Source organism: Marmota monax, unplaced genomic scaffold, assembly GCF_021218885.2.
Source record: "Marmota monax isolate L192 unplaced genomic scaffold, Marmota_monax_Labrador192_F-V1.1 WCK01_AAM20220418_F8-fsc00077, whole genome shotgun sequence".
In the NCBI taxonomy this organism is placed as follows: domain Eukaryota; kingdom Metazoa; phylum Chordata; class Mammalia; order Rodentia; family Sciuridae; genus Marmota; species Marmota monax.
This window is the reverse complement of record NW_026694610.1, coordinates 5,783,204-5,810,032: the sequence shown is the minus strand read 5'-3', so window position 1 is coordinate 5,810,032 and position 26,829 is coordinate 5,783,204. Positions and strand designations below refer to the sequence as shown.

Below are 26,829 nucleotides of genomic sequence, written 5' to 3'. Positions count from 1 at the left end.
ATGGTAGTTCCATTCCAAGTTTTCTAAGGAATCTCCATACTGCTTTCCAGATTGGTTGCACCAATTTGCAGTCTCACCAGTGTGCCTTTTCCCACATCCTTGCCAACATTTATTATTGTCTGTATTCTTGATAGCTGCCATTCTGACTGGTGTGAGATGAAATATTAAGAGTAGTTTTGACTTGCATTTCTCTAATTACTAGAGATGTTGAACATTTTTCATATATTTGTTGATCAAGTGTATATCTTCTTCTGAAAAGTGTCTGTTCAGCTCCTTAGCCCATTTACTGATCAGGTTATTTGGGTTTTTTTGGTGTTACATTTTTTGAGTTCTTTATACATCCTGGATGTTAGTTCTCTAACGTGTGTGTGGCAAAAATTTTCTCCCAAAATGTACTCTTTCTTTTGCTGAGAAGAAGCTTTTTAGTTTGAATCCATCTTATTAAATAATTCTTGATTTCATTTCTTGCGCTTTAGGAGTCTTGTTAAGGAAGTCGGGACCTAATCTGATAAAATGAAGAAGATTTGGGCCTTACTTTTTCTTCTAGGTCCTAGGTCTTTGATCCACTTTGAGTTTTGTGCACGATGAGAGATGGGTTTATTTTCATTTTGCTGCATAAGGATTTCCAGTTGTCCCAGCACCATTTGTTGAAGAGGTTATCTCTTCTCCAATGTATGTTTTTGGCGCCTTTGTCTAGTATGAGATAACTGTATTTAAGTGGGTTTGTCTCGTTTTCTATTCTGTACCATTGGTCTACATATCTATTTTTGTGCCAATACCATGCCATTTTTGTTACTATAGCTTTGTAGTATAGTTTAAGGTCTGGTATTGTGGTGCCTCCCACTTCACTCTTCTTGTTGAGGACTGCGTTGGCTATTCTTCCAAATGAATTTCATGATTGCTTTTTCTATTTCTATAAGGAATAATGTTGGGATTTTAATTGGAATCACACTGAATCTGTATAGTGCTCTAGGTAGTATGGTCATTTTGACAATATTAATTTTGCCTATCCAAGAGCATGGGAAAGAAACCTTTCCATCTTCTAAGGTCTTTTTAAATTTATTTCTTTAGTGTTCTGTAGTTTTCATTGTAGAGGCCAATATGACCTCTACTGAACCACACCACAGAAATAACTACTCAAACCTTCACAGTGAAGACTGATATCTGAAAAGCACTCAAGGTCTACTAAAAAGATCAATAGCCAGGGCTGGGGTTATGGCTCAGCAGTAGAGTGCTTGCCTTGCATGTGTGAGGCACTGGGTTGGATCCTCAGCACCACATAAAAATAAACAAAACAAAGGTACTATTTCCATCTACAACTTTAAAAAAAATTTAAAAAAAAAGATCAATAGGGTAACTTACACAGAAACCTTTTTGAACTTCTTAAAGTTATGTCAAGTCTTTGAAAATCATAGCTTTTAGAAGCAGCAAATAAACTTGGGCATATATCTACATATATAAATAGCAGTGGTCATTGATCCTAATAATGAATTATATTATTCATTATATATGAAAGAATCAGGAAACCAAGAATACAAAAAGGATAAGGAATGCAATCCAATAAAGATAACATTTAAATCACTTCAATTTCTGAAAGCTAGTAGTAGAAACATTCTTTGTTTTAAGCAGAACAAATTCAATAAAAGGATGTTAGCAATCCTCTTACCTTTCTTGTTAAAAGACTTTTACGTCTCATTCCACAAGCCTCTAGTTGTAACCTTCCTCTCAATGCTAATTCAATTAACATACAGCCACGTAATCCAGATGATATACAGTCATTCCAAAATGATGTGTAACCCTATTTTTAAAAGAGGAAAACAAAATTTGCCTTTAATTAAGAGTCAGAAATACTTTTAGCCAAAGTCATTTTTTTATTGTCTTTTACCTTTCATTATCTTTCTACAACAAAATACTGAAAAAACAGAATACATATTATTAATCTAAAGTTACCATGGTCTTTTGTCTTTTCACCATATATCCTTATATACAGATAAAACAACTTTGATCAAAGACTTAGAAATATAATCCATGCTTTACTGAGCTGTGTATTAGACTCTTACTGATCACAAGTTCCAGGAAACCTGGAAGTTAACTCAGACTAGTATTTAATTAGTAGTATGCGAGAAAGTTCAGGAAATCAGGAAAAACAATCTAGCCAATTAGGTCTCAAGGAGAATTAAAACATCATTTATTTGTTGCTATAAGATAAAAACACAAAGTTAATTTTGGAATACATCAGAAAAAGACATGCATAAACCCAAGAGTGGAAAGGACAATTATATGCCTAAAGTTCTGGGTAACAGTAAAAATATTATCTTGGCCCTTAGAGAATAGAAGTGCAACGTCCAAGCATCAGGGAATACTGGTCAATCAGGCATCACACCAGGGTACTCTTCAAGAGCAAGAAACAGGGGTTGTTCAAATTATAAAGCCAAGAACTCTGCCAGCAGAGTTCACAGCTATCAATTTAAGATTCTCAGTTCTCATAAGAAAGTGGAAACTTCACTGGTTCTAGTTAAGCCCCCTCAGAAGTGGATAACAAATAATTTTGGTAGGAGAGAAGAACATGTCAACTGAATGACAGAAGAGTGGACAGTCAGAATTAGGATCTAACCGGGATTGAGGAGGCCTGGACCCTCATATCTGGCACTTTTATCAGGGGTAAGGATGCTAAGGATTGAATAGGGGCCGGAGGTTACCATTGAGCTACATTTCCAGATCTTTTTTTTTTTTTTTTAACCTTGAGACAGGGTCTTCCTAAATTATGGAGGCTGGTCTTGAACTTATAATACAATCCTCCTGCCTCAGCCTCCTGAGATACTGGAATTACAGGTGTGCACCACCATACCCAGCTGTATCTGGCACTTTTAAAAATTAGTCCTGGAAGCTGGGGTTATGGTTCAGTGGTAGAGCACTTACCTCACATGACTGGGGCACCACATAAATAAATAAATAAATAAATAAACAAACAAACAAACAAACAGATAAATAGATAAATAAAATGAAGATACTGTGTCTATCTACAACTAAAAATTAAAATAATCAGTCCTGGTACTTTGTAAGGTCAGAGTGGTCAATTATGGCCCATGAATCATTATTGATACAAGACTTACTTAATACAAGTAATTAATTATTGATACAAGTCTACTTAAAGTAGACAGAGAAAGCTACCATTCTTAAGAATGAGGAGGGCTTTGGGAAAATGAGAATTTAAGGGAACCCTAAGAGAAAAACAAAATTATAAGTTTGGGGGATTTTTTAGAGGTCAATTTAAATGTGAGGTAGATGGGGAAAACTAGATTTAAGAGACTCCTTTTAGACTTGGTAAATGTAAATGATCTGATCAAATTAATACCAGCAATTTTGCAAGTGGTTATTAAAACTAATAATAGAGATTAAGTAAAACACACAGAAATTAAAGCTGTAGGAAGACTGGAAATAGATTCTACATGAAACCAAAATTACAGAATAGATTCTACATGAAACTAGAAGTACTAGAATTACAGATATGTGGCTCTAACTGACCTGGACACACAGATGGAGTTCCTAGAGTTACAGTTCTACAAAGAAAGTACACCTCATGAAGAATGGTGTGGAAGGATCTACAGCCTGAAAGTCCCAGCTGAACAGAATTTAGAAGTTTACATTTGATAGCAGAGGACTAAATAAACATTGGTCTCAACTGATCTCGGGATATCAGTAACCCAGAGATGTTAGCAAAATTGAGTTTTTATTAATAGACTTAAGAGATTTATACTTAGTGAATGGTTCTGGAAAATTCATGTTGGAAAGCAGATGAAGGACAATTCTATAGCAAGGCTCTGGGACTCATCAGGAATATTCCAAAGATAAGTGAAGCCAGGCATAGTAGCATGCACCTGTAATCCCAGAGACCTGGGAGACTGAGGCCCTGTCTCAAAATAAAAAATAAAAAGGGCTGAAGATGTAGCTCAGTAGTAGTAGTTCCCTGAGTTCAATTCCCAGTTTAATAAATAAATAAAGGCAACAAAAGACAAAAATAAGCAACAGAAAGTCTATTATTTTGTGACCTTCTGCTAAAATCCATATCATAAAAGCATAATCAAGAATTAAATGAGAAGGGTTTTAAAAAGAGAGGTTAAACAAAAATGACCAAAAAAAAAAAAAAAGTATGACTGATCAGATGGCAATAACACACGGGAAAGGGAGAATGCAATAGAATGGGAGAGTCAAGTGAATTTGGTCATGACATAGGCTTGCAAGGTTTTTGACAATACAATACAGACTACCAGCTGGCAGGGGAACTTTACATAAGATAATCTTGCCAAGTGCTGAGTTCTTTTATTTTTTCATCTGTCTTGTGCTAACCTTAATAATATATATTTTATCAACTTCTAAAAATATTATTTCTAAGGTTTAGTATCTTTGAAATTCGAGTGCACTTTTAAATAATAATGGCACCTTAAAGGACATTCAGTATTACAGCTATTGAACTGACCTAAATACATGGAAGAGAGAGGAAACCTGTGGTCTAGGACTGCTGGGTACGCAGCAATAGAGATGAACTTGTCAATTACTGTACAGTACTTAAAATGTGGTACAAGATTGGGCAACTGAATACCCAGATCTAGTCATGCTGACAATCTGCCCGATTTATCAGTGAATATGATTTTATAGGAGTGCATCAATAACAACCAGACAGCCCAGAGGATTTCAAACTGCTACTCTCTATGAAGCAATTAGTAGTCTGTAGTCTAGGCAGAATAGTTATGTATTCACAACACTTGTTTGTGCCCAGCAAAAATCTTATACCCATCTATCAAGCAGAGAAAGCCACTACTTTAAAATGGTAATTAAAATATGTGGGGAAGACTAGTGATTAACTGGCAATATCAAGCTATTATTTGATTTAAAAATATGGAACCATACTTGAGAGGATAAAGAATTGATAATGTATTCAGGGATGGTACCCAACTCTTGCTCCTGGAAGCTAATAATCATTTCAACCTTAAATGGATTTGAAATTCTACAACCACTAATGGAGGGGATACCTTCATGGCCTCAGTCCACTAGTGCTCAACATTCAGTCACCCTAAGGACGGACCACTAGACAATCAGCTGGTTGATGAAGCAGCAGCAGCTGCACTAGGATCCACAGGACCTTGAGGGTATCCCCCATGCACTGTATAACTAATAACTCAGTCCTAAGACGATCACAAAATAAATAGTTTGGAGCACTACAAGTCCAAGATTATGATCAGAAATTAGTCCATATATTTCAAAATATAAGGAGAAGAACAGAGACATCCCAAAAAGGAATAGGTCATATCCACCCACAAAGAATACAGAAAAACATGACTTTACTAGGTTTATAGATCCAAAACACAACAAAGCATGCAGAACAGAGTATGCCATTAAGACCCCAATATGCTGTGCTGATGTACTGGGATGCCAGAAAAACCTATAAACAGGCACATTTGAAAGTTATACCATGTGCAGCTCAGAGATATCGAACAAAACTGGGAAGCGAGACAGGAAGAAACCCCTGGAGACCAATTTATTTAAATAAAAAAATAAAAGAAAGAAAAGAAAAACTACTTGCCTTTTACCAGTCACCTCTTAATAACCATTAAATCCCAGAAGGCAAACACTTTGCAATGGAGCACCCGTCTGCAGACTTCTATACCAATCTGTTTAAAGTTTCTAGGGTCAAAGCCTCAGACAAATGGCCAATCTTCAGGGCAGATAACATTAAGGTTGTTCAAAACTAAACTGGGATAAACTCCCTTTTTCATATAGCATGCCATTCAAAAGTAAGGAGCCCAGAAGAAAAAATGAATGACACAATAACAAGGGAATGACCCAGGGAACATGTTCTGCAGACATAATACTTCCCTCAATGGGCAGGATCAAGGTCAAAATTTGGGGAGCAGAGATTATAGGAAACCCAATGTGGTTTCACATATAAGCAAGAATCAACTGATTTTTCTCAGTGATAATATTGATACTTATTTGGATTCCAAATGCCTGATTTTCATTTCCCCCTCAAAAGGCCCAACCTGAATGGGGAAGATATTTTTACTGGGTCCCCTATAACTGCAAACATTGAAATGAGGTCTCACCACTGATCTACTCTTAAGTGCCTAGTCTTCTGTTAAGAAGGAACTCACAATTTTAATAAAATAAATACATATTATATAAATGTCATATGAGAGATATATTCAGATGTGTGTGTTTGTTTTGGTTTGGTATGGTACCAGAGATTGAACTCAGGAATGTTTAACCCTGAGCCACATCCCCAGCCCATTTTATATTTAGAGACAGGGTCTTGCTAAATTGCTATGGCTGGCTTGGAACATACAATCATGCCTGAGCCTCCTGAGCCACTGGGATTACAGGCATGCACCACCCACCTAACTGTAAGATTTTCCCTAATGTGTTTGCAATATGGAAAAATGGGGGGTGGTATATCAGGTAAGTTCAGTATTTCCCAAACTTTCTTGACCTTGGAACACTTATTTTTGGTATGCCTTTAACAGCTTGCAGATTACAATTCTATGTAAATCAGTTTTTTTTTTAAATCCTGGTGCAAAAGATCAGTGCAAAAATAAGAATTACATTATCAAATTATGTGTGTGTGTATAAAATGTTTCCATTTTTAAGTAGATAAGAAATGTTAGCAGTAGAAATGGTTATAGTTAATTTTATTTCAGACTTTATAAATTAAAGAAATAGTTAATTTTAGTTTAGACTTTATAGACTAAAGAAGACTGGAAAAGACCATGGTTGTTCAGACATATAAGGTAATAATTAACACAGTATGAATAACAGTGATAAAGGCAAAATATTAGAAGCACTAAAAAACTTCCAATGAAAGGCTAAGGACAAATTAAAATAGAACTGGGAGGTAATAAAGAACAGAGCTTAAGAGCCCAAACTATGAATAACACCTGAAAATTCAAATCAACCCCCACTCTGCCACATACTATGTAATTAAATTTCCAAGATTAGTTTTCTTTGCATAAAGAGTACATATAAAGCAACTCCTGGCAAACAGTAATTTTTAAATAATGACAAATACATACAACTACAATGGAATAGGCGGTGGGAGACTGCAAACTCAAATACTTAGAATGTACAAAGAACAAACATGATTGAATAAAGAGCCCAGGTATAGACTACTACAAATGAGAATGTCCTCCCTACCAAATGCAGAAAAACAACTCAGTTCAAAACAACTACTGGCATGTCACAGTGGCGCATGCCTGTAATCCCAACAGCTCAAGAGGCTGAGGATCACAAACTCAAAGTCAGCTTCAGCAACTTAGCAAGACCTTGTCTCAAAATGAAAAATAAATAAAGGACTGGGGATGTGGCTTTAACTGCCTCTGGGGGGTTCAAAAACCAAAAAACCCGCTGCCATGTGTAAAATGTGCATACTCTTGCCACATCTTTTAATTTTCCAAGAGAATAAAAATGTCTTTGTGTAAAATGTCCTATCTTTGAAATAGTTCAACAAGTTTTACCACTACATAGATCAAACAAAATATACCTACAAACCAGTGTGTAACTTCTAAATTAAACCTTTTACAAATATACAGTTCTCAACTACCAGTAATATGCACCAAGAACAGATACAGTTTTCACATACAAAATATTTCAAAATGAAACCACTAAAACACAACACTGTATCTTCCACATAATATTTCCATAGAGTTGAATTCTAATATAATCAATGTTCTGAAACCATCTTCCTAAACAGACTTTCCCCAACAAAAGAAAATAACATTACCAAAACGTGGGGTTTACTACCAAACCCAATCCAAAAAGCAGTGGTAATGATGCCCCATCTATAGAACGAGGTGATTGTGCCTGAGACATCTAACTAGACTAGAATGTGCAAATTAAAGTCTTACTCAAGAACCTAAACTTGGGGCTGGGGATGTGGCTCAAGGGGTAGCACGCTTGCCTGGCATGCGTGGGGCACTGGGTTCGATTCTCGGCACTACATAAAAATAAAATAAAGATGTTGTGTCCACCGAAAACTAAAAAATAAATATTTAAAAAATTATCTCACTTAAAAAAACAAATTAAAAAAAAAAAAAAGAACCTGAACTTGGCACACTGGGTCAGTTATGGAGGCACTGGAACTATAATTGTGTATACAGAAATTACAAGTCATTTTATACAAATGCAAGAGTTTAAATAAAGCTAAGCAGAGATATTTTCACAGTAAAAACAGGGGATTATACAATGTGAAGCAGAGAGACACACAAACACACACACCCTAATAACTAAAGCATACCTATATGGTTGGACTAAACCTTGTTTCTACAAGATATACCTACCTGTATCTACTGTTACTTGGGCTACTTTGAGAGGTTTTTGATCTTACAAACACATAACTTTTTTTTTTTAACTTTCACTCTTAAATTTTTTTATTTAATAGTGTTTCACATTGAAGGTAATAACACTAAATGCCTGCATTAAATTACCTCCAACTGAGCCACACGTGAGGTGGACACGCCTGTAATCCCAGTCACTTGGGAGGCTGAGGCAGGTGGATTGCAAATTCAAAACCAGCTTCAGCAACTTAGCTAGGCTCTAAGCAACTTAATGAGACCCTGTCTCTAAATAAAATATTAAAGGAGGGGCGGGATGTGGCACCTGGGTTCAATCCATGATACCAAAAAAAAAAAAAAAAAAAAACCCTCCATCTGAATTACTGAGGCAAACACATAACTTTCAAGAAGACCAAAAGGAATCTAGTGACACACTGGACTTATAATATTAAATCAGTGATAATATAACAAAGGCCTTTTCTATTTCAATTACAGAAAATACAACTAAAAGGTTCACTGTAAACTAAGAAATGCTATGCATGACCAAGAAATTCAAATTTACATGGCTATACCGCTAGGATCTATTAATTAATAGATCCTATTAATATTAATAGGAAATCAACAAGTGTGATTATCACAATAAATGCAGATACTATTAACCAACTACAATTCAACCAATCAATATAATCCACTTGTCTGAGAGTAAATAAGAACTTGTTACCCAACACTGCCTAAAATTTAATGCCATGTTAAAATCAGTCTCCCTAATTCCAAGCAAATCCATAAATACATACACACACACACCCCACATTAAAAAGGATTTATACAAATCCAAACTGAGAAACATTCTACCAAATAACTGATAAAGAACTAAAAGAAAACATGTTTAAAGAATTACAATGGCTCTTAAAAAAAATGATTCATCAAATACAGAAACTCTATATAAAGAGATGCTAGTTTTATAGTTGAACAGTATAGTGAGATGAAAATTTCACTATAAGAGTTCAACAACAGACCAGAAATCAAACTTTAATTTGAATAACAAAGAAAAAAGGAGAGACCATAGACACCTTCAAACATCCCAGAATAAGAGTATCAGGAATCTCACAGGGAGATGAGGAAGCAGAAAAAATAACAGGTGAAAAATTCCCACATTTGATGGGAATACATTCATCTAAGATCCAAATGTTTAACAAATTCCAAAGGAGGGAGGCGCAAAGAGAGCCTCACCTAAACACACAATAGTCATATTATTGAAAGGCAAAAACAAACAGCACACCTTGAATATTCTGGTTTCTCTTCAAATCGCATATATCTTTCACCTTTTACTAAAGATTTCCATGGAGAAACTGGGCCATGGCACACACCTGTAATCCCAGCGGCCCACACCTATAATCCCAGTGGCCCAGGAGGCTGAGGCAGGAGGATCACTAGTTCAAAGCCAGCCTCAGGAATTTATCAAGACCCTAAGCAACTTTGTGAGACCCTGTCTCAAGATAAAAAATTTTAAAAGGGCGTGGCTCAGTGGTTAAGCACCCCTGGATTAAGAAAAATCACACCTTAAAAGCAGCAAAAGAAAACTGACTTACCACATCCTAGGAAAAAGGAGATTACAGATTAATAAATTCTCACTGGAAACACTGAAGGAATTAAAGATAACATTCAATGTACTGAAGGGAAAAAAACTGTCAACGAAGACTTCATACACAGCAAAACTATTCTTCAAAAAAAAAAAAAAACAAAGCATTTGCAGATAAACGACTGAATTTGCTGCTGGCAAGCCTACTTTACAAGAAATAAAGGACTCCTGTTGGTGAATGTAAATAATATCAATCTTTTATATTAAGGTAAATAAACATAAGGCTATATATTTCCTCACTGGCCTTTTAAAACTGACTTAAAAGTAGATGATTTCATAGAACAGCATTGTTAGGGTTATAACTTATAAAGCTGTAATACTTCCAACGATAAGTTCATACAGGAAAGGGAAGTAAATAAAGCTTCCTGGAGCAAAATTTATATTTCACCAGAATTTGATTAGTATTAATTTGAAGAATATAATAAAATGAAGGTGCATATTGTAATTCTTTAGCACAACCACACACACACAAAGGCCTCAAATAGATATAAAACCAAAAAAGTAAACAGAATAATTGTAATTTTCTATTTAACACCAAAGGTGAGAGGCAGTATACAGCAAGACAGACTTCAAACATTCCACAAATATGATTCTGTCAATTAAGAATTTACCCAGAGGGATGGGGTTGTGGCTCAGCAGTAGAGCACTCAAGGCCCTGGGTTCATTCCTCAGCATCACATATTAAAAAAAAAAAAAAAGAATTTACCAAGAGTGTGGCTTAGGGCAAGACACACATATGATCTATTTTAATAGTTATTTCTAAGTTGGGCTGGGGTTGTGGCTCAGGGACAAGAGTGCTTGCCTAGCATGGGTGAGGCACTGAGCTCAATTCTCAGCACTGCATATAAATAAATAATAAATAAGTAAAAGTTAAAAAAAAGAAATATCAATCTTTAAAAAAAGCTATTTGTAAGTCAACTAGGGTATTTTAAAAACTGATGAATAGCATATAAAGAACTGAGGAACAAAGTTAAAATACACTATACATATCTAATGGGGTACCTAGAAATTGAAACTTAGCAAATACATAAGAACTGGAAAAGGTGTGAAACTATGTACATTTGCACATGATGTAATTGGGTAACTAGAAAAAATGACTGAGAATAAATTGGCAGGATTATAAAACTGATATCAGCAGCAGTTATATACAAAATATAAATGTGAACATATAAAAAGTTAAAATACAATTGAAAAGACTTCATTTAAAAATAGCAACAAAGTGTCTAGGCAAAATCTAGCTAAAAAGGGCCTTAAAAACTCTTTTGAAAGACTTAAAAATAGACTTGGGCAATGAAAAGATTTCTCATTCTTGGATACAAACTCAACATTATGAAGTTACGAGGTCTCTTTAAGCTTACTTATAAATTTAATATGATCCCAATAAAAATAGCAACAGATGTTTTCCCTCTGGAGCTATTCAAATTTAAAAAAATGTCTGAAGAATAAAAAACAAAAAAAAGAAAGACTAAAGCCAGGAAAACTTAAGGAAGTAAAAAGCAATATGAGCACACCAAAGTGGAAGCTGTCCTAGGAGATACTGAAAAAAAATTTAGAACTCTTTAGAACTCTAGTGCTGGGATACTGATCCGCACAGGAATAAAGAGACTAAAAAAAGTAAGTTCAGGGCTGGGGTGGTAGCTCAGTGATATAGCGCTTGCCTACGATATATGGCAAGACAGCGAGTTCAATCCTCAGCACCACGTAAAAATAAATAAAATAAAAGGTACTGTATCTGTCTACAACTAAAAAGACTTTTAAAAAAAAAAAGTGAGTTCAGAAACAGACCCATGTATTTTACTGAAACAAATTACATGATAAACGTGTCATCTCAAATCAATGTGAATTAGCCATTTTAATCAGTAATGTTGAGATAATTTGATAGCCATTAGGAAAAAAAAATGGGATCCATACATCATTATACTGGATGAACACACTGAAAGATATTCACATAATAGAATACTATGGAGGCACAAAAGATCTCTATATAGCTGGGCACAGTGGCACATACCTGTAATACCAGCAACTCAGCAGGCTCACGCAGGAGAATCACAAGTTCGAGGCCAGCCTCAGCAACTTAGTGAGACCCTGCTTCAAAAAAAAGAGCTGGGGATGTAGCTCAGTGGCAAAGCATCCCTAGGTTCAATGCACAGTACCAAAAAAATGGAAGGAAAAAAAAAAAAAAAACCCTCTATAGTGATAGATAACAATCTTCAGAATATAACACATAAAAAACAAAGTACAAAATGGTACCTTTTTTGTATATTGGGAGAAAAGCACGAATATAAAAACATACATTCATATATAATCATATATATATAGTCCTGCTAAAAAACACACCTTTTCCCATGTTACTCAATTTCCTTTTTAAGCAATCTGCAAATCAGAATGCATTCCTCCACAGGAATAATAACCAGGCCTCGGATCACTAGGACCTCTACTATCTCCAATTTAAGTCAATCCCTTAACAACTTGGCAAATCTATCTGCTGCTTCCCCTGGTCAAAGTTCTCACTACTCTCTATCACAGCTATTTCAAAATTCCATTCTCTCCAATTCCTGAATTCAGCTCATCTGCAGATTACTTCACAGAAGCAATAAATCAACCCAATAAACTCAATCTTACCCATACATGTTCCTTTGTCTGGTTACCAAAAGAAAACTGCCCTGCCTAAAGCTAATCCTTCTTCCCATTCTCTTAAGACTTACCTTTGTTCACACCTCCTGCCTTCCTAAATACCTTAAAGTTCTTACATATACACCAGCACCTCCCTGTTATTAGCATTCAAAATTTTCAAGTTTGCCCATCATATGAAGGAGATTAAGGACCAACCCTGTCCTAACTTCTTTCCATTCACACCAAACTCAAAGTACAGTCAAAAAGAAGTCTCCCTTTTACTTCCCAGTCCAGGGCACCATGATAAAATTCTTAAGAAAAAGGTTTCACTTAACTCCTCCACATTCACTGCTGATGGCATTCCCTTAGCTTCTACAACCCCTCTTCTGGCTTTCCTCTGGCAACTACTGCTCAGAGTCATTGACAGGTTACTCTACCTATTCCTTAAAAGTATTGCTCACTGGCCTTTTCTCAGCTCATTTACACACTTTCTTGAGACATCTGAAGCACTCTCACTTGTTTAGAAAAAAAATTCAAATAGAAGTACATGAGAGAAAATTAAACTACCTCCTCCCTCCCCTTCCATCCCTCACCTACTTCTTCAAGGTAACATCATTAACACTTGGGACATATCCTTCCAAATCCCTTTTTAAAATTCACATAGTCATACTCTGCCATAAACTGAGTACCTACTATATGTTAAAACTATGCTAAGCATTTGATGTATATCATGTCCAAAGATTGTACATCCTTAAAAGCTAAGAAATCCTTAGAAGATTATACACTTTATTCTTCTAGTTTCACAAGATTGTGGAACTCAGCTCAAGGAGAATGAGGAACTACCAATTATTCATGCCCAAGAGCAGTGGACTCTAGATATAGTAATATCACTACTACTTCACACTGTCAATATTTGAAGTTGAAACACTTTGAAAAGTTCTATAGAAGTATATAGAATAATGGAGGCACATAAATTTTCTATCTAGTCAATATAACATTTATTATATAGTGGTCTCTGCATGCTTTTCTTACAGCAGAAAATCAACCCCACTTAGGAGGCAGAAGCACAAAGTTGTATACAAAGTTAAAGGCCCAGTTCATGACTATATTTAAATACAAGGATCTAAATTACCATATATCAAGGAAGATGTTCTAACATGAAGTCATTACAAATAATGAAACATTTTACTTCTGAGTGTGCCAACTGAAATTTTTCATGAGCACATACCATGAAAAATTCTCTTTACTGACATGAGAAGGTGATCACTGTGTGTCATTAAGAGAAAGAATGTTAATAGAACATGTGTCATAAGATAGTCCACTCACTTTTTAAATAAAAATGAGCATAGGCAAACTCCTTTAAAATAAGACTATAGAGTTGGGCCTTAGCACATACTTGTAATCCCAAAAAGGAGGCTCAAAACTTATCTCCAGAAGTGCACAGTGGTAGAGTACCTGTAGTCCCAAAATTTGGAAGGGTGACACATAAAGATCACATGTGCCCAGGAGTCTGAGACCAGCCTGAGCAATTCATTGAGATCTCATTAAAAAAAAAAACAAAAAACTTATCTCCCCAAAGTGCTCATCTCCTCTCCAACATTCCTCTTTGGTCACCCCTCACCTACAGGTATTTATTCCACTCCTTAGAGTACTCAACACCTACCCATTCTACCACTGACAACAGTCACTTTTCCCTTCCTCATGAAATCTGGGAAAACAGACAATGACCAAGAGCTCCCTCCCTTCAAAAAATTCTCTTAGCTGCGCAGGGCGGTACACCCACATGCCTGTAATCCCAACAGTTTGGGAAGATGAGCGAGTTCAAAGCCAGCCTCAGCAATAACAAAGCGCTAAATAGCTCAGTGAGACCCTGTCTCTAAATAAAATGCAAAATAGGATGTGGCTCATAGGTTGAAAGCCCAAGTTCTATCCCCAATACCACCCCCAAAAAATTTCTCTTCTCTTACCAGTTATTAATATAAAAAATTACAAGTAGAAACAACCCAAAGCCCATGAATGGATAAATATAATAGGTACTATAATGGATGATTATTTTAATATTTTATTAGTTGTTCATGGACCTTTATTTATTTATATGTGGTACTGAAGAATGAACCTAGTGCCTCACACATGCTAGGCAAGCGCTCTACCACTGAGCCACAACCCCAGCCCCTATAAGGGATTATTATTTGGTCTTAAAAAGAATAAAATTGTGATACATGGTACATATGAATAAACCTTGAAAAGATAAAGTAAAATACACACAAAAGGGCAAGTGTTGGTTTCATTTGCATGAAATACCTAGAAGAGTCAAATTCATAGAGACAGGAGCTGGGCATGGTGGCATACACCTGCATTCCCAGCAGCTTGGAAGGCTTCCAAATTCAAAGACAGCTTCAGCAATTTTAGAGAGACCCTGTCTCAAAATAAAGAATAAAAAGGGCCGGGGATGTGGATCAGTGGTTAAGCATCTCTGGGTTCAATCCCTGGTATCAAAAACAAAAACAAAAAATTCAGAGACAAAAAGCAGAACAATGATTATCAGGGACTGAGGGGAAGGGTAATGGGGAATGAGCACAGAAATTTCGGTATAGGATGATTAAAAAGATATGGGAATGGTGATGGCTGCAAAACAATGAATGTATCTAATGCCACTGAATTATACACTTTAAAAAAAGACTTAAAATATTTTGTTATGTATTGTGGTAAAATTACCACAATTTTTAAAAGCTTAAAATTATTGGCTTTCCTTTCACTCTCCTAGACTCTCAGATTAAGAGTATGAAGACCGTGGAAGGGAGCTATACTCCTAATGTTTCTAGCCTAGAACTCAGGACACTGCAGTAAGGTCCTGGGTTCCATTCCAAGCCACACAAAAATATTAAGATTTCCAGCTAGTACACTGGTGCACAATCATAATCCCAGCTACTCAGGAGGCTGAGACAGGAAAATCACAAATTTGAGGCCAACTTGGAGACTAAGTGAGACCCTGTCTCAAAAAATAAAAAGGAGTGGGAATAGCTCAGTGGTTGAGTGCCCCTGAGTTCAATCCCTGATAGCCAAAAAATAAATAAATAAAATATTTACTGAATGGTAGATATGTGTCAGGCTGAAATAATACTGAAAAATCTGAAGAGCACCATAATTAAGTTTTGTAGTTTATTGGATGAATTCTGACATACAGAAAGGAAATAAACTTTAAAAACAGAGATTTTCTAACATTTGTACCTATAGTAAATGGTCTGGCACAGAGAATGTGTTCAATAAACATTAAGCTCAATAAACATAGACATGGTTAGAATCCTAGATGTGGTAATTACACTTCTCCTAAATTCACTTACGAGAACTCTGGAACAGGCCATGGAAATATTGACTTCATATTTCAAATCTTTTTTGTTTGTTTGTTTGGTACTGGAGATTGAACCCAGGACTACCACTGAGCTCCATCACCAGAGCTCATTTTCTTATTTTGAGACAGGGTCTTGCTATATTAATTAGGGGCTCATTAAATTGCTGAAGCTAACCTCAAACTTTCAATCCTCCTGGCTCAGCCTCCTGAGTTGCTGAGTTTACAGTCATAAGCCATCACACCCTGCCACTTGTAACTAAAAATCCAACTCACTACAACCATGAAACCTGAAATTTTCTACAGTCAATTTCAGGAGGAATAAGAAGAATGAGACAAACCAAAAACAAAAACCTTAAACTAAAACAAAAAAAGAGCTCCATTAGGTCAATTTTGACTTTTGGGGGATCATGAAAATGTTTTGACTATTATTGAAAGTTACAGCCTTTCCCCAGGAAAACACACACATTTGCTCAAGGATCACAAAGTTTCTAAACCCCATCTGTTGACTCCAATTTAGGAATCCCTCCATTAAAGGAATATGTAAACTAAATACAATTTATTAAGTATAAAAATAATTTTAGTTCAAAATGTATTCATGATTAAAAAAATATGAGGGAAGCCCGGCATGGTAGCACACCCTGTAATCCCAGCAGCTCGGGAGGCTAAGAGGAGGATGGAGAGTTCAAAGCCAGCCTCAGCAAAAGTGAGGCACTAAGCAATTCAATGAGAGCCTGCCTCTAATAAAATACAAAATAGGGCTGGGGATGTGGCTCAGTGATTAAGTGCCCCTGAGTTCAATCCCTGGTACTCCCCCAAAAATAAATAAATAAATTATTTATGTGTGTATATATTTTTATTTATTTATGTATAACTGCATAGTAGAGGGACCCTGGGTTCAATTCCCTAATACAAAAAAATAAAAAATAAAAGTATATTTACCAGAAAACTCTTTTGGTAAATGCTGTACTTTACTCTTTGTTGTATTTTTAATATTTATTTTTTAGTTATAGGTGAACACAATGTCTTTATTTTATTTTTATGTGGTGCTGAGGATCGAACCCACTGCCTCTCACATGCTAGGTGAGCGCTCTACCTCTGAGTCATAACCCCAGCCCCAGTTATATTCTTACAGATCAGGTTTATCAAACAATTAACAAGAAAACAACCTGTTTTCCATTTTAAAATTCAAAAACTTCAAAGTATACTAAATGACATTTAAATACTATAATATGATACTAAAACAGGTTGCAGTCTTTCCAGCTTTGAAAAGAGAAACCTAAACCATGTGCATCAGCACAGGCATGAGGGGACAGATAGACATCTCAGAAGGCTTTATTAGACTTTCGAATTACTAAAAATCTTCGACAACATGAAATTCTGAATATTTGTTGAATGTAATTCTCATTTACAAATTTGTCACGTACAAATAGCATACATCAACTGCAAATGTGGAAAGAATTTTTAAAAATCAAAGTTATACATCTTGACAAGTACTATATTTCAAAGTAGCGACCATGGAAAATTTTTCCCCATTTTTGGAGCCAGTGTAAAAACCACAAGTCAGTCAATTAAATTCAAATAACTGAATTTTAAATTTAATTATTATCCAGCTCAAGCATCTACTTATTTTTTTAAATTCAGTTGTACTGAAACTGTCTACAAACATTAGAAATACAACCTCTAAAAAAGAAACTTTACTGAAGGTGTTGGAACTTACAAAATAAAAATCAGGCTAGAAAAAGACGGCACCAATGAACTAGAAAGAAAGAAGCTCAAAAAAAAAAAAAAACAAGTCAAAGAAGAGTTTGATTCATACATGGACACTACTTTGAAAAAAATGTCCAAAGAACTGTTGCTCTTTCCAGACCCAAAACCTAAGGAAAAAACATCTTGACTAGACAATTCTGGCTGCAGCATAAAAGGTTAGGAGAAGATGATTCAAGAGGCCACCACAGAGTTACACACAATGGGGAACTCTCAATGACAGAACCAGGAAGACATTGTGGAAAATTAAACAAATGTCCACAACACTACAATCAAAACCATTTTACATGAGAATTCCAAAGCTCAGAGAACTTCAATATGTAAAGCAAATAATACATTTGGACCACAACTACGCTTCTCTTCACTTCTCTATTCCATAGGCAAACTATGTAACTGGCAGTTTAAAATAATCAAATCCAAACTTAAAACACTAAGATTTAGTGCTTGCCTCACATGTACAAGGCACTGGGTTTTAAATTCAGTTGTATTATTCAGTGTCCCCAGGACCACAAAAAAAAAAAAAAAAAAACTAAGATTCGCCACTAAAGTTATTCAAAAGTAACCTGAGGGGCTGGGGATGTACTCAGTAGTACAGCATGGGTTGAGTTGTTTCAACAGGCACACACACGTTATATGAAAATAACCTATTAGTATAGGTAATTATCAATAAAATGAAAATGCTCTATTGGAGGCATCTATAGGGAAAAAAGAAATAAGGATCACTAGCTCAAAGCCAGCCTGAGCAACTTAGTGAGGCCCTCAGCAACTTTCTGAGGTCCTGTCTCAAAAAATAGAAAAGGGCTGGGAATATGGCCCAGTGGCAAAGTACACCTGGGTTCAATTCCTGGTACCAAAAATAAGTAAATAAATAAAAATAAAAAGGTTGGAGATGTGGCTCAGTGGTTAACTGTCTCTGGGCTCAATCCCTGGTAACAAAAATAAATTCAAATTAAAATAAAATGGGAGGGGGTGGCCTGGGATGTGGCTCCATAGTAGAACTTGCCTGGCATGTGTAAGGCCCTGATTTTCATACCTAGCACAGCAAAAAATAAATAAATGGGGAAAGAAAAAGAAAAACACCTACCACTTTTGCTCTCCCTCCCCCTCAAATACAAGGAGGGAAGGGCAGGGATAACAGAAATTAGCAAATTAATTGGAAGGTGAATTCAAGTGTAAACCTAAACCTATCTGCAATCCTTGAAATGCCATTGAAGTTACCTATGCCACTGATTCTTTACCCAGAGTGAGCAGCAGAATCCCCTAAGGGGCCTAGGCATCTGTGTTTTATAAAAGCTGGGAAGGAAAATCACTGGTAAAAAAATCTGAAATGTGCACTTAAAAAAAAAAAAAAAAAAATCAATCTCAACGACTTTAGACTCACCCTTAATAGGCATTGTGAAGCCAGACCATCTGCTTATTGGCAAACTGAACCTTCTGTTCAGTAAAAGGAAGGAAGAGACTTGACTCAGAATATCAAAGTAATCTTTAAAATATTGTAGATTGTGTTAAAAGTAAATTGGTATTACCCTAGGTACATGTATGATGACATGAATGATGTGACTCTACTTCGTGTACAACCAGAGAAATGAAAAATTGTGCTCCATTTGTATACTATGAATCGAAATACATTCCACTTCCATGTATAACTAATTAGAACAAATAAATGAATTTTTAAAAAAGAAAATAACAAGATTTTCGGCAATAATATTTAGTGATAAAGGGCTGGGGCTGTAGCTCAGTGGCAGGGCACTTGCCTCACATGTGTGAGGCACCTGGGTTCGATCCTTAGCACCACAAACACATAAAATAAAGGCATTCTGTCCATTTACAACTACAAAAAAATAAAAAATATTTAGCAATAAATATTTGAAAACTAAAAAATATTTTCCTAATAACCCATAGGTCAAAGAGGAATCCCAAAACAATTTTTTAATATTTTAAATTGAATGAAACAATGTAATTTGTGATATATTAAAAAAATAAGCAAATTGGTATGACAATAAGAATAAACAAACGACAATTTCACACAACATGGACTGACCAACGAAGAACAAAAGCCAGACACAAATAAAAGTACAAAAACCAGGCAAAAGTAAGTCTATCCTGAATTTTAAAGTTAAGCAAGTGGTTATTCTCAAGAAAAAGATAGTGACTGGAAAGAAATTCAAGTGAGGTTTCTGGAGAGTTGGTCATAAACTATTTCTTGCCCTACATACTGATTTAACAGGATTCAGTTTGTAAAAATTTATGTTTATTTGCATTTTTCTGCAGGTTTATTGTCATCCAACATTTTTAAAGAGCCAAAATATGTAATTAATAAACCTGGGTTTTTTAATCAGAGTAAAATTTCATTATTAAGAAATTTATTTAAATGATTTTAATTTAAAATAAGGCTATAATATATGCACATATGTATGTATATATACATATATGTAATACATGTCCAACAATAATGACTTGCCTAAAGTTTAGCTTTCAAATATCTTAAAAGTACTCAGATATTACAAAAGTGGTTAAGTTAAAATAAACATAGTGCATTTACTAATCCATATTACTACAGTTTAGAATTTATTAATAACAAATTTGGTAAGTTGAAATCTAATATTAATAAGCATAAATGCCTACGTTTGGGGTAAAAAAGCAATTCCTGCCCCCTAAAAAGGGTGATATAAGACATGAGAGAGGGGGAACTTACCAAGCAGGAAAACATGAATGGATGAATTTACAGTACAGGTAATTACTATGTGAGTATGTGATGAAAGAAAAAAATAGAGGTTAATTTCTAAAACCAAAATCTAAGACAAATGCAAAACCCCAGATCACAACTCCTCAGACCTGCCTACAAAAAGCAGGGGAAGGGAGCCCTATGTGGTTGTTGAAATCAGCAAGAAGAATTAGCTATTGTGGACCTTGTCCATGACTTGCAAAATATAGTGACTAATAACAAACATATCAGATGATTTCAATTACCTTCCAAAGAACTTCAAATTGTCTAAATAGTGTAAGTATCATTAAACATCAACAAATTCTTTAATTATGTTCTTGAGGCCCAATCACAGAAAACAGCATGGTAATAGCTTTAAACATGAAGAGTTAATACATATTTGGGGGGGGAGAAGAGGTACTTACTATAATTCCTCACACTTAGTGACTCAACACCTAAAGCTACTTTTTGTTTTAACATTTCTTTATAATTTAGTTTTACACAGTTTTATCCAAACAGAAGTACCAAAAACTAAATTATTAACCAGAAATGCTTGCTTTCTTCATTCTGCTTTTTTGATATTTTCTAAAATGGGGGTGGGGGGCTTAAATAAAAATGTTTAATAGTTTACTAACAAGATTCCAAACTCTGAAACCTAAAAAAGGTCAAGTTGAATACTTTCTAAATCACATTTCTGGACATTAATATCTAGTTTGTTTATTCATCCTCAGAAAAAAGGAAATTCACATATGGCCTACTTTTATCATCACAACTCGGCAATAAACAGATACTGGGGACCCTTTTACAGTCAAAGAGACATCAACTTTTTTCAAAGTGGCTGTTATTTATTAAGATCTGAGAAATCAAGATATTGCAGACGCCCTAGACATTTCTATGAAGGTAAAACTTAATGCATTAGATTACTAAATTACAAACAGTCCATAAAAAGACTCATCTATGCCTGATAAAATCTGGGGCATTAGGAAAAGAAAGTTTTATTGGGATGAAATCTTTTGCCCACCTTCCCAAATGAAAAATTAACTTAAAACAAAACAAACTTCTGCATCTGACTCTCAAAAGATGTTGTCTAGTTTCCACATTAAGGTAAAAAAGCTCCTAGGGCCACACAACTCATCATTTATAGAATATACAATCATGTATTTATGTACAGATCTCTTTAAAATTCAGTTTTGTAGCTGGGTGTATATGTGAAAAAGCAAATAAAACAAAATAGTTCTATTAGAGTCTAGACATGAGTATATATAAAGATGTTCACTGTAGTTTTTTTCCCCAACTTTTCTTTGTGTGATAATTCTGGATATTAGGATGAAAATGATCTATTTCAAAAGTCAGAACACAAATATCAATCGCAACTACAACCTATCTAAATCTTTGAGACCTTTCATCAAATTACAAACCTAGCATTTCAAGCACTTTACGAAAAAAAGCCATTCCTTTAAAACGTCAAATTTTTTTTCTTCATAACAGTCAACTAATAAAATTTAACAGCAATATTAAAGATAAACTCTCACCTAAAGCAAGATCATCTAGAAAGTCGTTTTCCAAATTTCATGACAACTTATGACTTTCAACTTTAATAGGAAAAATAACTTTTTCCTCCGAATTTTTTCATAACACCAAGTGGTATACCTTAATCTATTCAAAAGAAAATACAAATTCCCTGACAAGCGGATCTGTGGACCCCTCCCAGGTCCTAAAACCCGCAAAACCCAAGAGTTCAGGGCGCTGGAGGTCCTGGTGTTCGGTCTAGCGGGCAGTCTCCAGGGTGGAATTGCAACCTAGGATCTACTCAGGCTGAACAGGCAGAGAAAAAGCGAGGAACAAACGCAGACAGCCGGGTGTCGAAATGGAAAGAGACTGTGAAAGGGGGAAGGAAAAATCCAAGCAATCTGTGCGAGGAGGATCTGGAAAGCACCGGGCGGCGCAGGAGGGAGCCAACTCAACACTCCTCGGGGCAAGCTGGGCGCTCCTGGCCTCCGGGCTCAGGAGCGAGGAGGGCAGGTGCGCGGGCCCAAGGCCGGCGCCCACCTGGAGCCCACCTGGGGTCCGGGCCCCGTGTCGCCGCCCCCGCCCTGCCCGCCCCGCCCGCACCTCTCGGTCCTTGAGGCCCAGCAGGAGCACCTCCTCCATCAGGGTCAGCCGCGTTTCCTTGGAGTCGCCCTTGTCGTCGTCGTCCTGCTCGTCGCGGCGGCTCTGAGCGTCGTCCTCGCCGCTGCCGCTGCCGCCGCCCGCCGCCCGCTCCTTGTCGGCGGCGTTACGGGAGGCCTCGGTGCGCCGCTGCACCAAGCCCGAGCTGCGTTGGGTCAGCGAGGTCATGGCTCGGGCCAAGGAGCCGCGCCGGGCCGAGAGGGACGCGGGACCGACCGGGTCTCCCTCCTCCTCCTCCACCTCCTCCTCCTTCCCCCGCGGCCCCCGACCCGGGCTTCCGTGTTAAATCACTGTTCTGGGGCGACGTCGGTCGGCAACTGGTCCGGGAGCAGTCATGAGGAGACAGGTCGGGGTGAAGCGGGTGGGACCGGCGTCGGCAGGGCGGGAGATGAGCGCCTTCCTGCTGGCGGCCGCTGCCCCAGCACAACCCAAGCTCCCCAGCGGAGGCGGCGGCAGAGGCCTTCCAATATGGCGGCGCTGGCTGACGTCACCAGAGGATGTGGCAGAGCCAGCGAGGGGCGTGTCCGGGGCGCCGGAAGCGGCTGGATCGGGCGGGACTCTTGGTCTTCACCGCCCACCGCGAGGTTCGCCCAGCCTCTTAGTCCCTACGTAGCCTGGCGTGTGCTCCCACACTCTAGACCTCCCGCGTCTGTCCGCCTACCCGCTTTGCCCCTCACTACTTGGGCTGGAGCCAGAGGCCCCCAAGACCCCCTACGGGTGCGGTCCGATCCCGGGCGCCCTAGGTGGACCCTGCTCGGCTCGTAGCTGTCCCCTTAGCACTCCAGACACTGTGGCCTTAAGAGGAAGCTCCTGTCTTTGCGTCTGGGATCCCGCTTGGACGCCCGGATCCCCGCGAGCTGCAGGAAGGACTTTGTTCGCTGCTGGTGAGGTGCCAGAGGTGCGCTCTCTGCCGGGACTTCCTGGCCCTTAAGAAGGAGCACCTGCATCCAACTGGCTCAAAGTGGACTGGTAGTGTTTTCCAGGCGTAGAGAGGTTAAACAAATTGACCACTGACTACTGCTGGTAAACCTTTTTTCCTTCCTTGCCTTCGACTTGTCCAGTAAAGTGACCAGGGCTCGGTGAGTGCTGTACACTTAGTACTGAACGCGGTAATACACTCGACCTTAACGATCCTTTTATAGAGACAATAAACCTGTTGGGTTTCATGCCACGTCTTTGTTCACATTAAATCTCTAAGTAATGACTAGGTTAAATCCTCTTGGCGTGCTTGACAGTTTGTTCAAACCATGTTCGAGAATAGCAGTCAAGGGCTGGGATTGTGGCTCGGTGGCAGAGCACTTGCCATACACGTATGAGGCACTGGGTTCGATCCTCAGCACCACGTAAAAATAAATTTAATAAAAGGTGCTGTGTCCATCAGAACTAAAAGAAAGTGAGAGAGAGAGAAGAAGAAAGAAAGAAAGAAGAAAGAGAAAGAAAGAAAGAAAGAAGAAAGAAAATTTTAAAAAAGGAATAGCTGTCAAACCAGAAAACCTGAGGGATTTGGAGGAGTAGGAGAGGGGAGCTGACATTGTGGGTCATCCAGTATTTCAAATAATGAACACAGGCTGTGGCTGAGCAATGGTAGATAGATTTGTTTCCCCCTCCACAGATCCGGAACTCCTATGTACCAGATCATGCCCAGGAAAGTGAGAATGCTCAATGACGCCACTGTGGAAGGGTGTGCACCAAGCCTACCTGACCTTTTTCCAGTCTGAGCAAAGTCAGTTTCCCCTCAGCCAGTTTCTCCCATCCAGGTCCTTTCCAACTTTTTGTTCTTTCATCTCTCTTCCAGTTCTTTACCAAATAAATTAAAGCATGTTTCTTTGTGAAAGAAATGTAATTAATTTATTATGTGACTTAGTCAAATCCATAGTTCAAAATGTATAAAATTGTGTGTACATAAAGATGAAATAGTGGCATTAGCAGGTAAATGGATGGAAATGGAAACCATCATGCTAAGGGAAATAAGTTAGACTCCAAACATAGTGTTGAGTGATTCTTTCATATGTGGAAGCTAAAGTAAAATAAGGGAAAGAAGGCAGTGTCACAGATTGGATATCAAATATATAGGGAAGATTAGTAGAGTAGGAGGTGGAGAAAGGAAGGAGGAAGTATGAGAAAGGGGAGGAAATTTGGAATGAATCTTTATCAAAATCACATTACATGCATACATAAATGTGCCAAAAGAAAATCCACCTTTACATGTAGAAAATATCAATCAAAAATAAATAAAAGAGCCAAAGAGAGAGAGAGTAGAGGAAGGAGAATAGGGGGAAGAAGGAAGGGAGTGGGAGATAAGGATTGAAATCAAATTCCTTGCATGTATGACTTTGTCAGAATGAACCCAACTACTATGTGTAATGCTCTAACTTAAAAAAAACAATGTGTGTGGGGCTGGGATTGTGGCTCAGGGGTAAAATGCTTGCCTTGCATGTGCAAGATGCTGGGTTCAATCCTCAGCACCACATAAAAATAAATAAATAAAATGAAGGTATTATGTCCAACTACAACTAAATACACACACACACACACACACATATTTTTTAACTGTGTAGCCAAAATCTTCTAGCACTGCTCCTGTTTATCCAGTTGGCCCTACCCCCCTGCTCTCCTGAAGATTCTACAATATGCCAGCAATTCTCTGATACTCTTCCCTTAAAATGTGAAGCCAAACATCCCTCCGCTTGAGTGTGGGCCAGACTTACTGACTTTTCCAATGAAGTGAATGTGGCCAACATGACTGCGTGTGACTTCTCAGACTAGGTCATAATATTCTTTGCAGCTTCTTTCTTTCTCCCATAATCCCATCATTCACTTTCGGGGAAGCCCACTGCCATATCATGAAAACAATGGGAGAGCTATTCACTAAGAGACCACTGGGCAATGACAAAGTCTGTATGAATTTATCACAGTGAAGCTTTTGAGAAACATATAAAATTTCCAAAAGGATCTATCATGTAGGTGGGTATATACAGGGACTTTGTGCCTTAACCCAATAAAAAGGCCTTGTAAATTAAGCTATAAAAATACAAGAAGAAAACCATGGATGAATTATTTTATAGCAATAGAAAGGAGAAGCATTTATCACCATGACACAAAATCTGATTTAAAAAAAATTTTAAGATTACATATTCACATAAAGTTGCAAAATTATTACAGAAGTGTCTTGCATGCCCTTAATCCGATTTCCTTCAGTGGAAACATATAACTATGATATGCTGTCAAAACAAGGAAATGAGAAGTGAACATTAGCACAATTCACACATTATTCAGATTTCATTGGTTTTTGTATATACTGTGTGTGTGTGTGTGTGTGTGTGTGTGTAGGTCTATGCAATTCTACCATATGTACTCACCATCACAATTAAGATATAAAGCTGGTTCATCATAACAATCCTCATGCTACCCCTTATAGTCACAGCTGTCTCCAGCCTCTCACCCCACCCTATTTGTAACTTCCGGACCAGTGATCTGTTCTCGATCTCTATTATTCTGTCATTTGAGAATGTTACATAAACGGAGTCATACACTTTATAGACTTTTGGGATTTGCATTTTTCTTCTGCATAGTTCTCTTGAGATCTATCCAAATTGTGTATATCTATAGTTTGTTTCTTTTTATCTTTGAGTAGTATCGGATAGTACACGTGCAGTACGGTTTGTTTATTCATTCATTGAAGGACTTTTGAGTTGTTTCCACTACTATGAATATTTACATGTTTTTGTGTGGATACAAGTTTTCACTTGTCTGGATTAATGTCCAGAAGTACAATTGGGAAGAAAGGAAGGAAGAAACAAACAAACCCAAGAAATTGTTTTCTAGAGAGGTTGCTATTTTACATGCCCAGACTAACTTTTTATGAAGCATAGAAGTATTATTAAAAATAAGTAGCAAATCTTTCAGAGGCATGCAATAATTTTTTTTTTCTTTTAAAATATGATATGAGAGCTGTAGATGTGGCTTAGTGGTAGAGGGCTTGCATGGCATTCATGAGGTCCTGGGTTTGACCCTCAGCGCTAAAAAATAAAAACCAAAAAGAATTGGGCAGGAAAAATGTAATTAACCATTAATTATATGTCAAAGAAGGCTCTGTTTTACATGTTGCTTTTATTTATTTATTTATTTTTAATATTTACTTTTTAGTTTTTTAGGTGGACACAATATCTTTATTTTATTTTTATGTGGTGCTGAGGATCGAATCCAGTGCCTCACGCATGCCAGGCGAGCATGCTTCCACATCCCCAACCTACATGTTCATTTTAAACTG

General features: G+C 37.1%; 1 protein-coding gene across 1 annotated transcript in view; it reads right to left on the bottom strand.

The window, feature by feature from the left end:
* The window catches only part of Golph3 (golgi phosphoprotein 3), a 33,733-nt gene extending 10,720 nt beyond the window's left edge, over positions 1-23,013 (bottom strand). Inside the window, exons 1-2 of the mRNA XM_046422304.2 lie at positions 22,503-23,013; positions 1,667-1,798 (exon numbers count right to left, since the gene is read on the bottom strand). Of these exons, the coding sequence (XP_046278260.1) occupies positions 1,667-1,798; positions 22,503-22,727 (357 nt within the window). The 5' untranslated portion in view covers positions 22,728-23,013. The remainder of the gene's footprint in view (positions 1-1,666; positions 1,799-22,502) is intronic.
* Between the last annotated feature and the right edge of the window lie 3,816 nt (positions 23,014-26,829).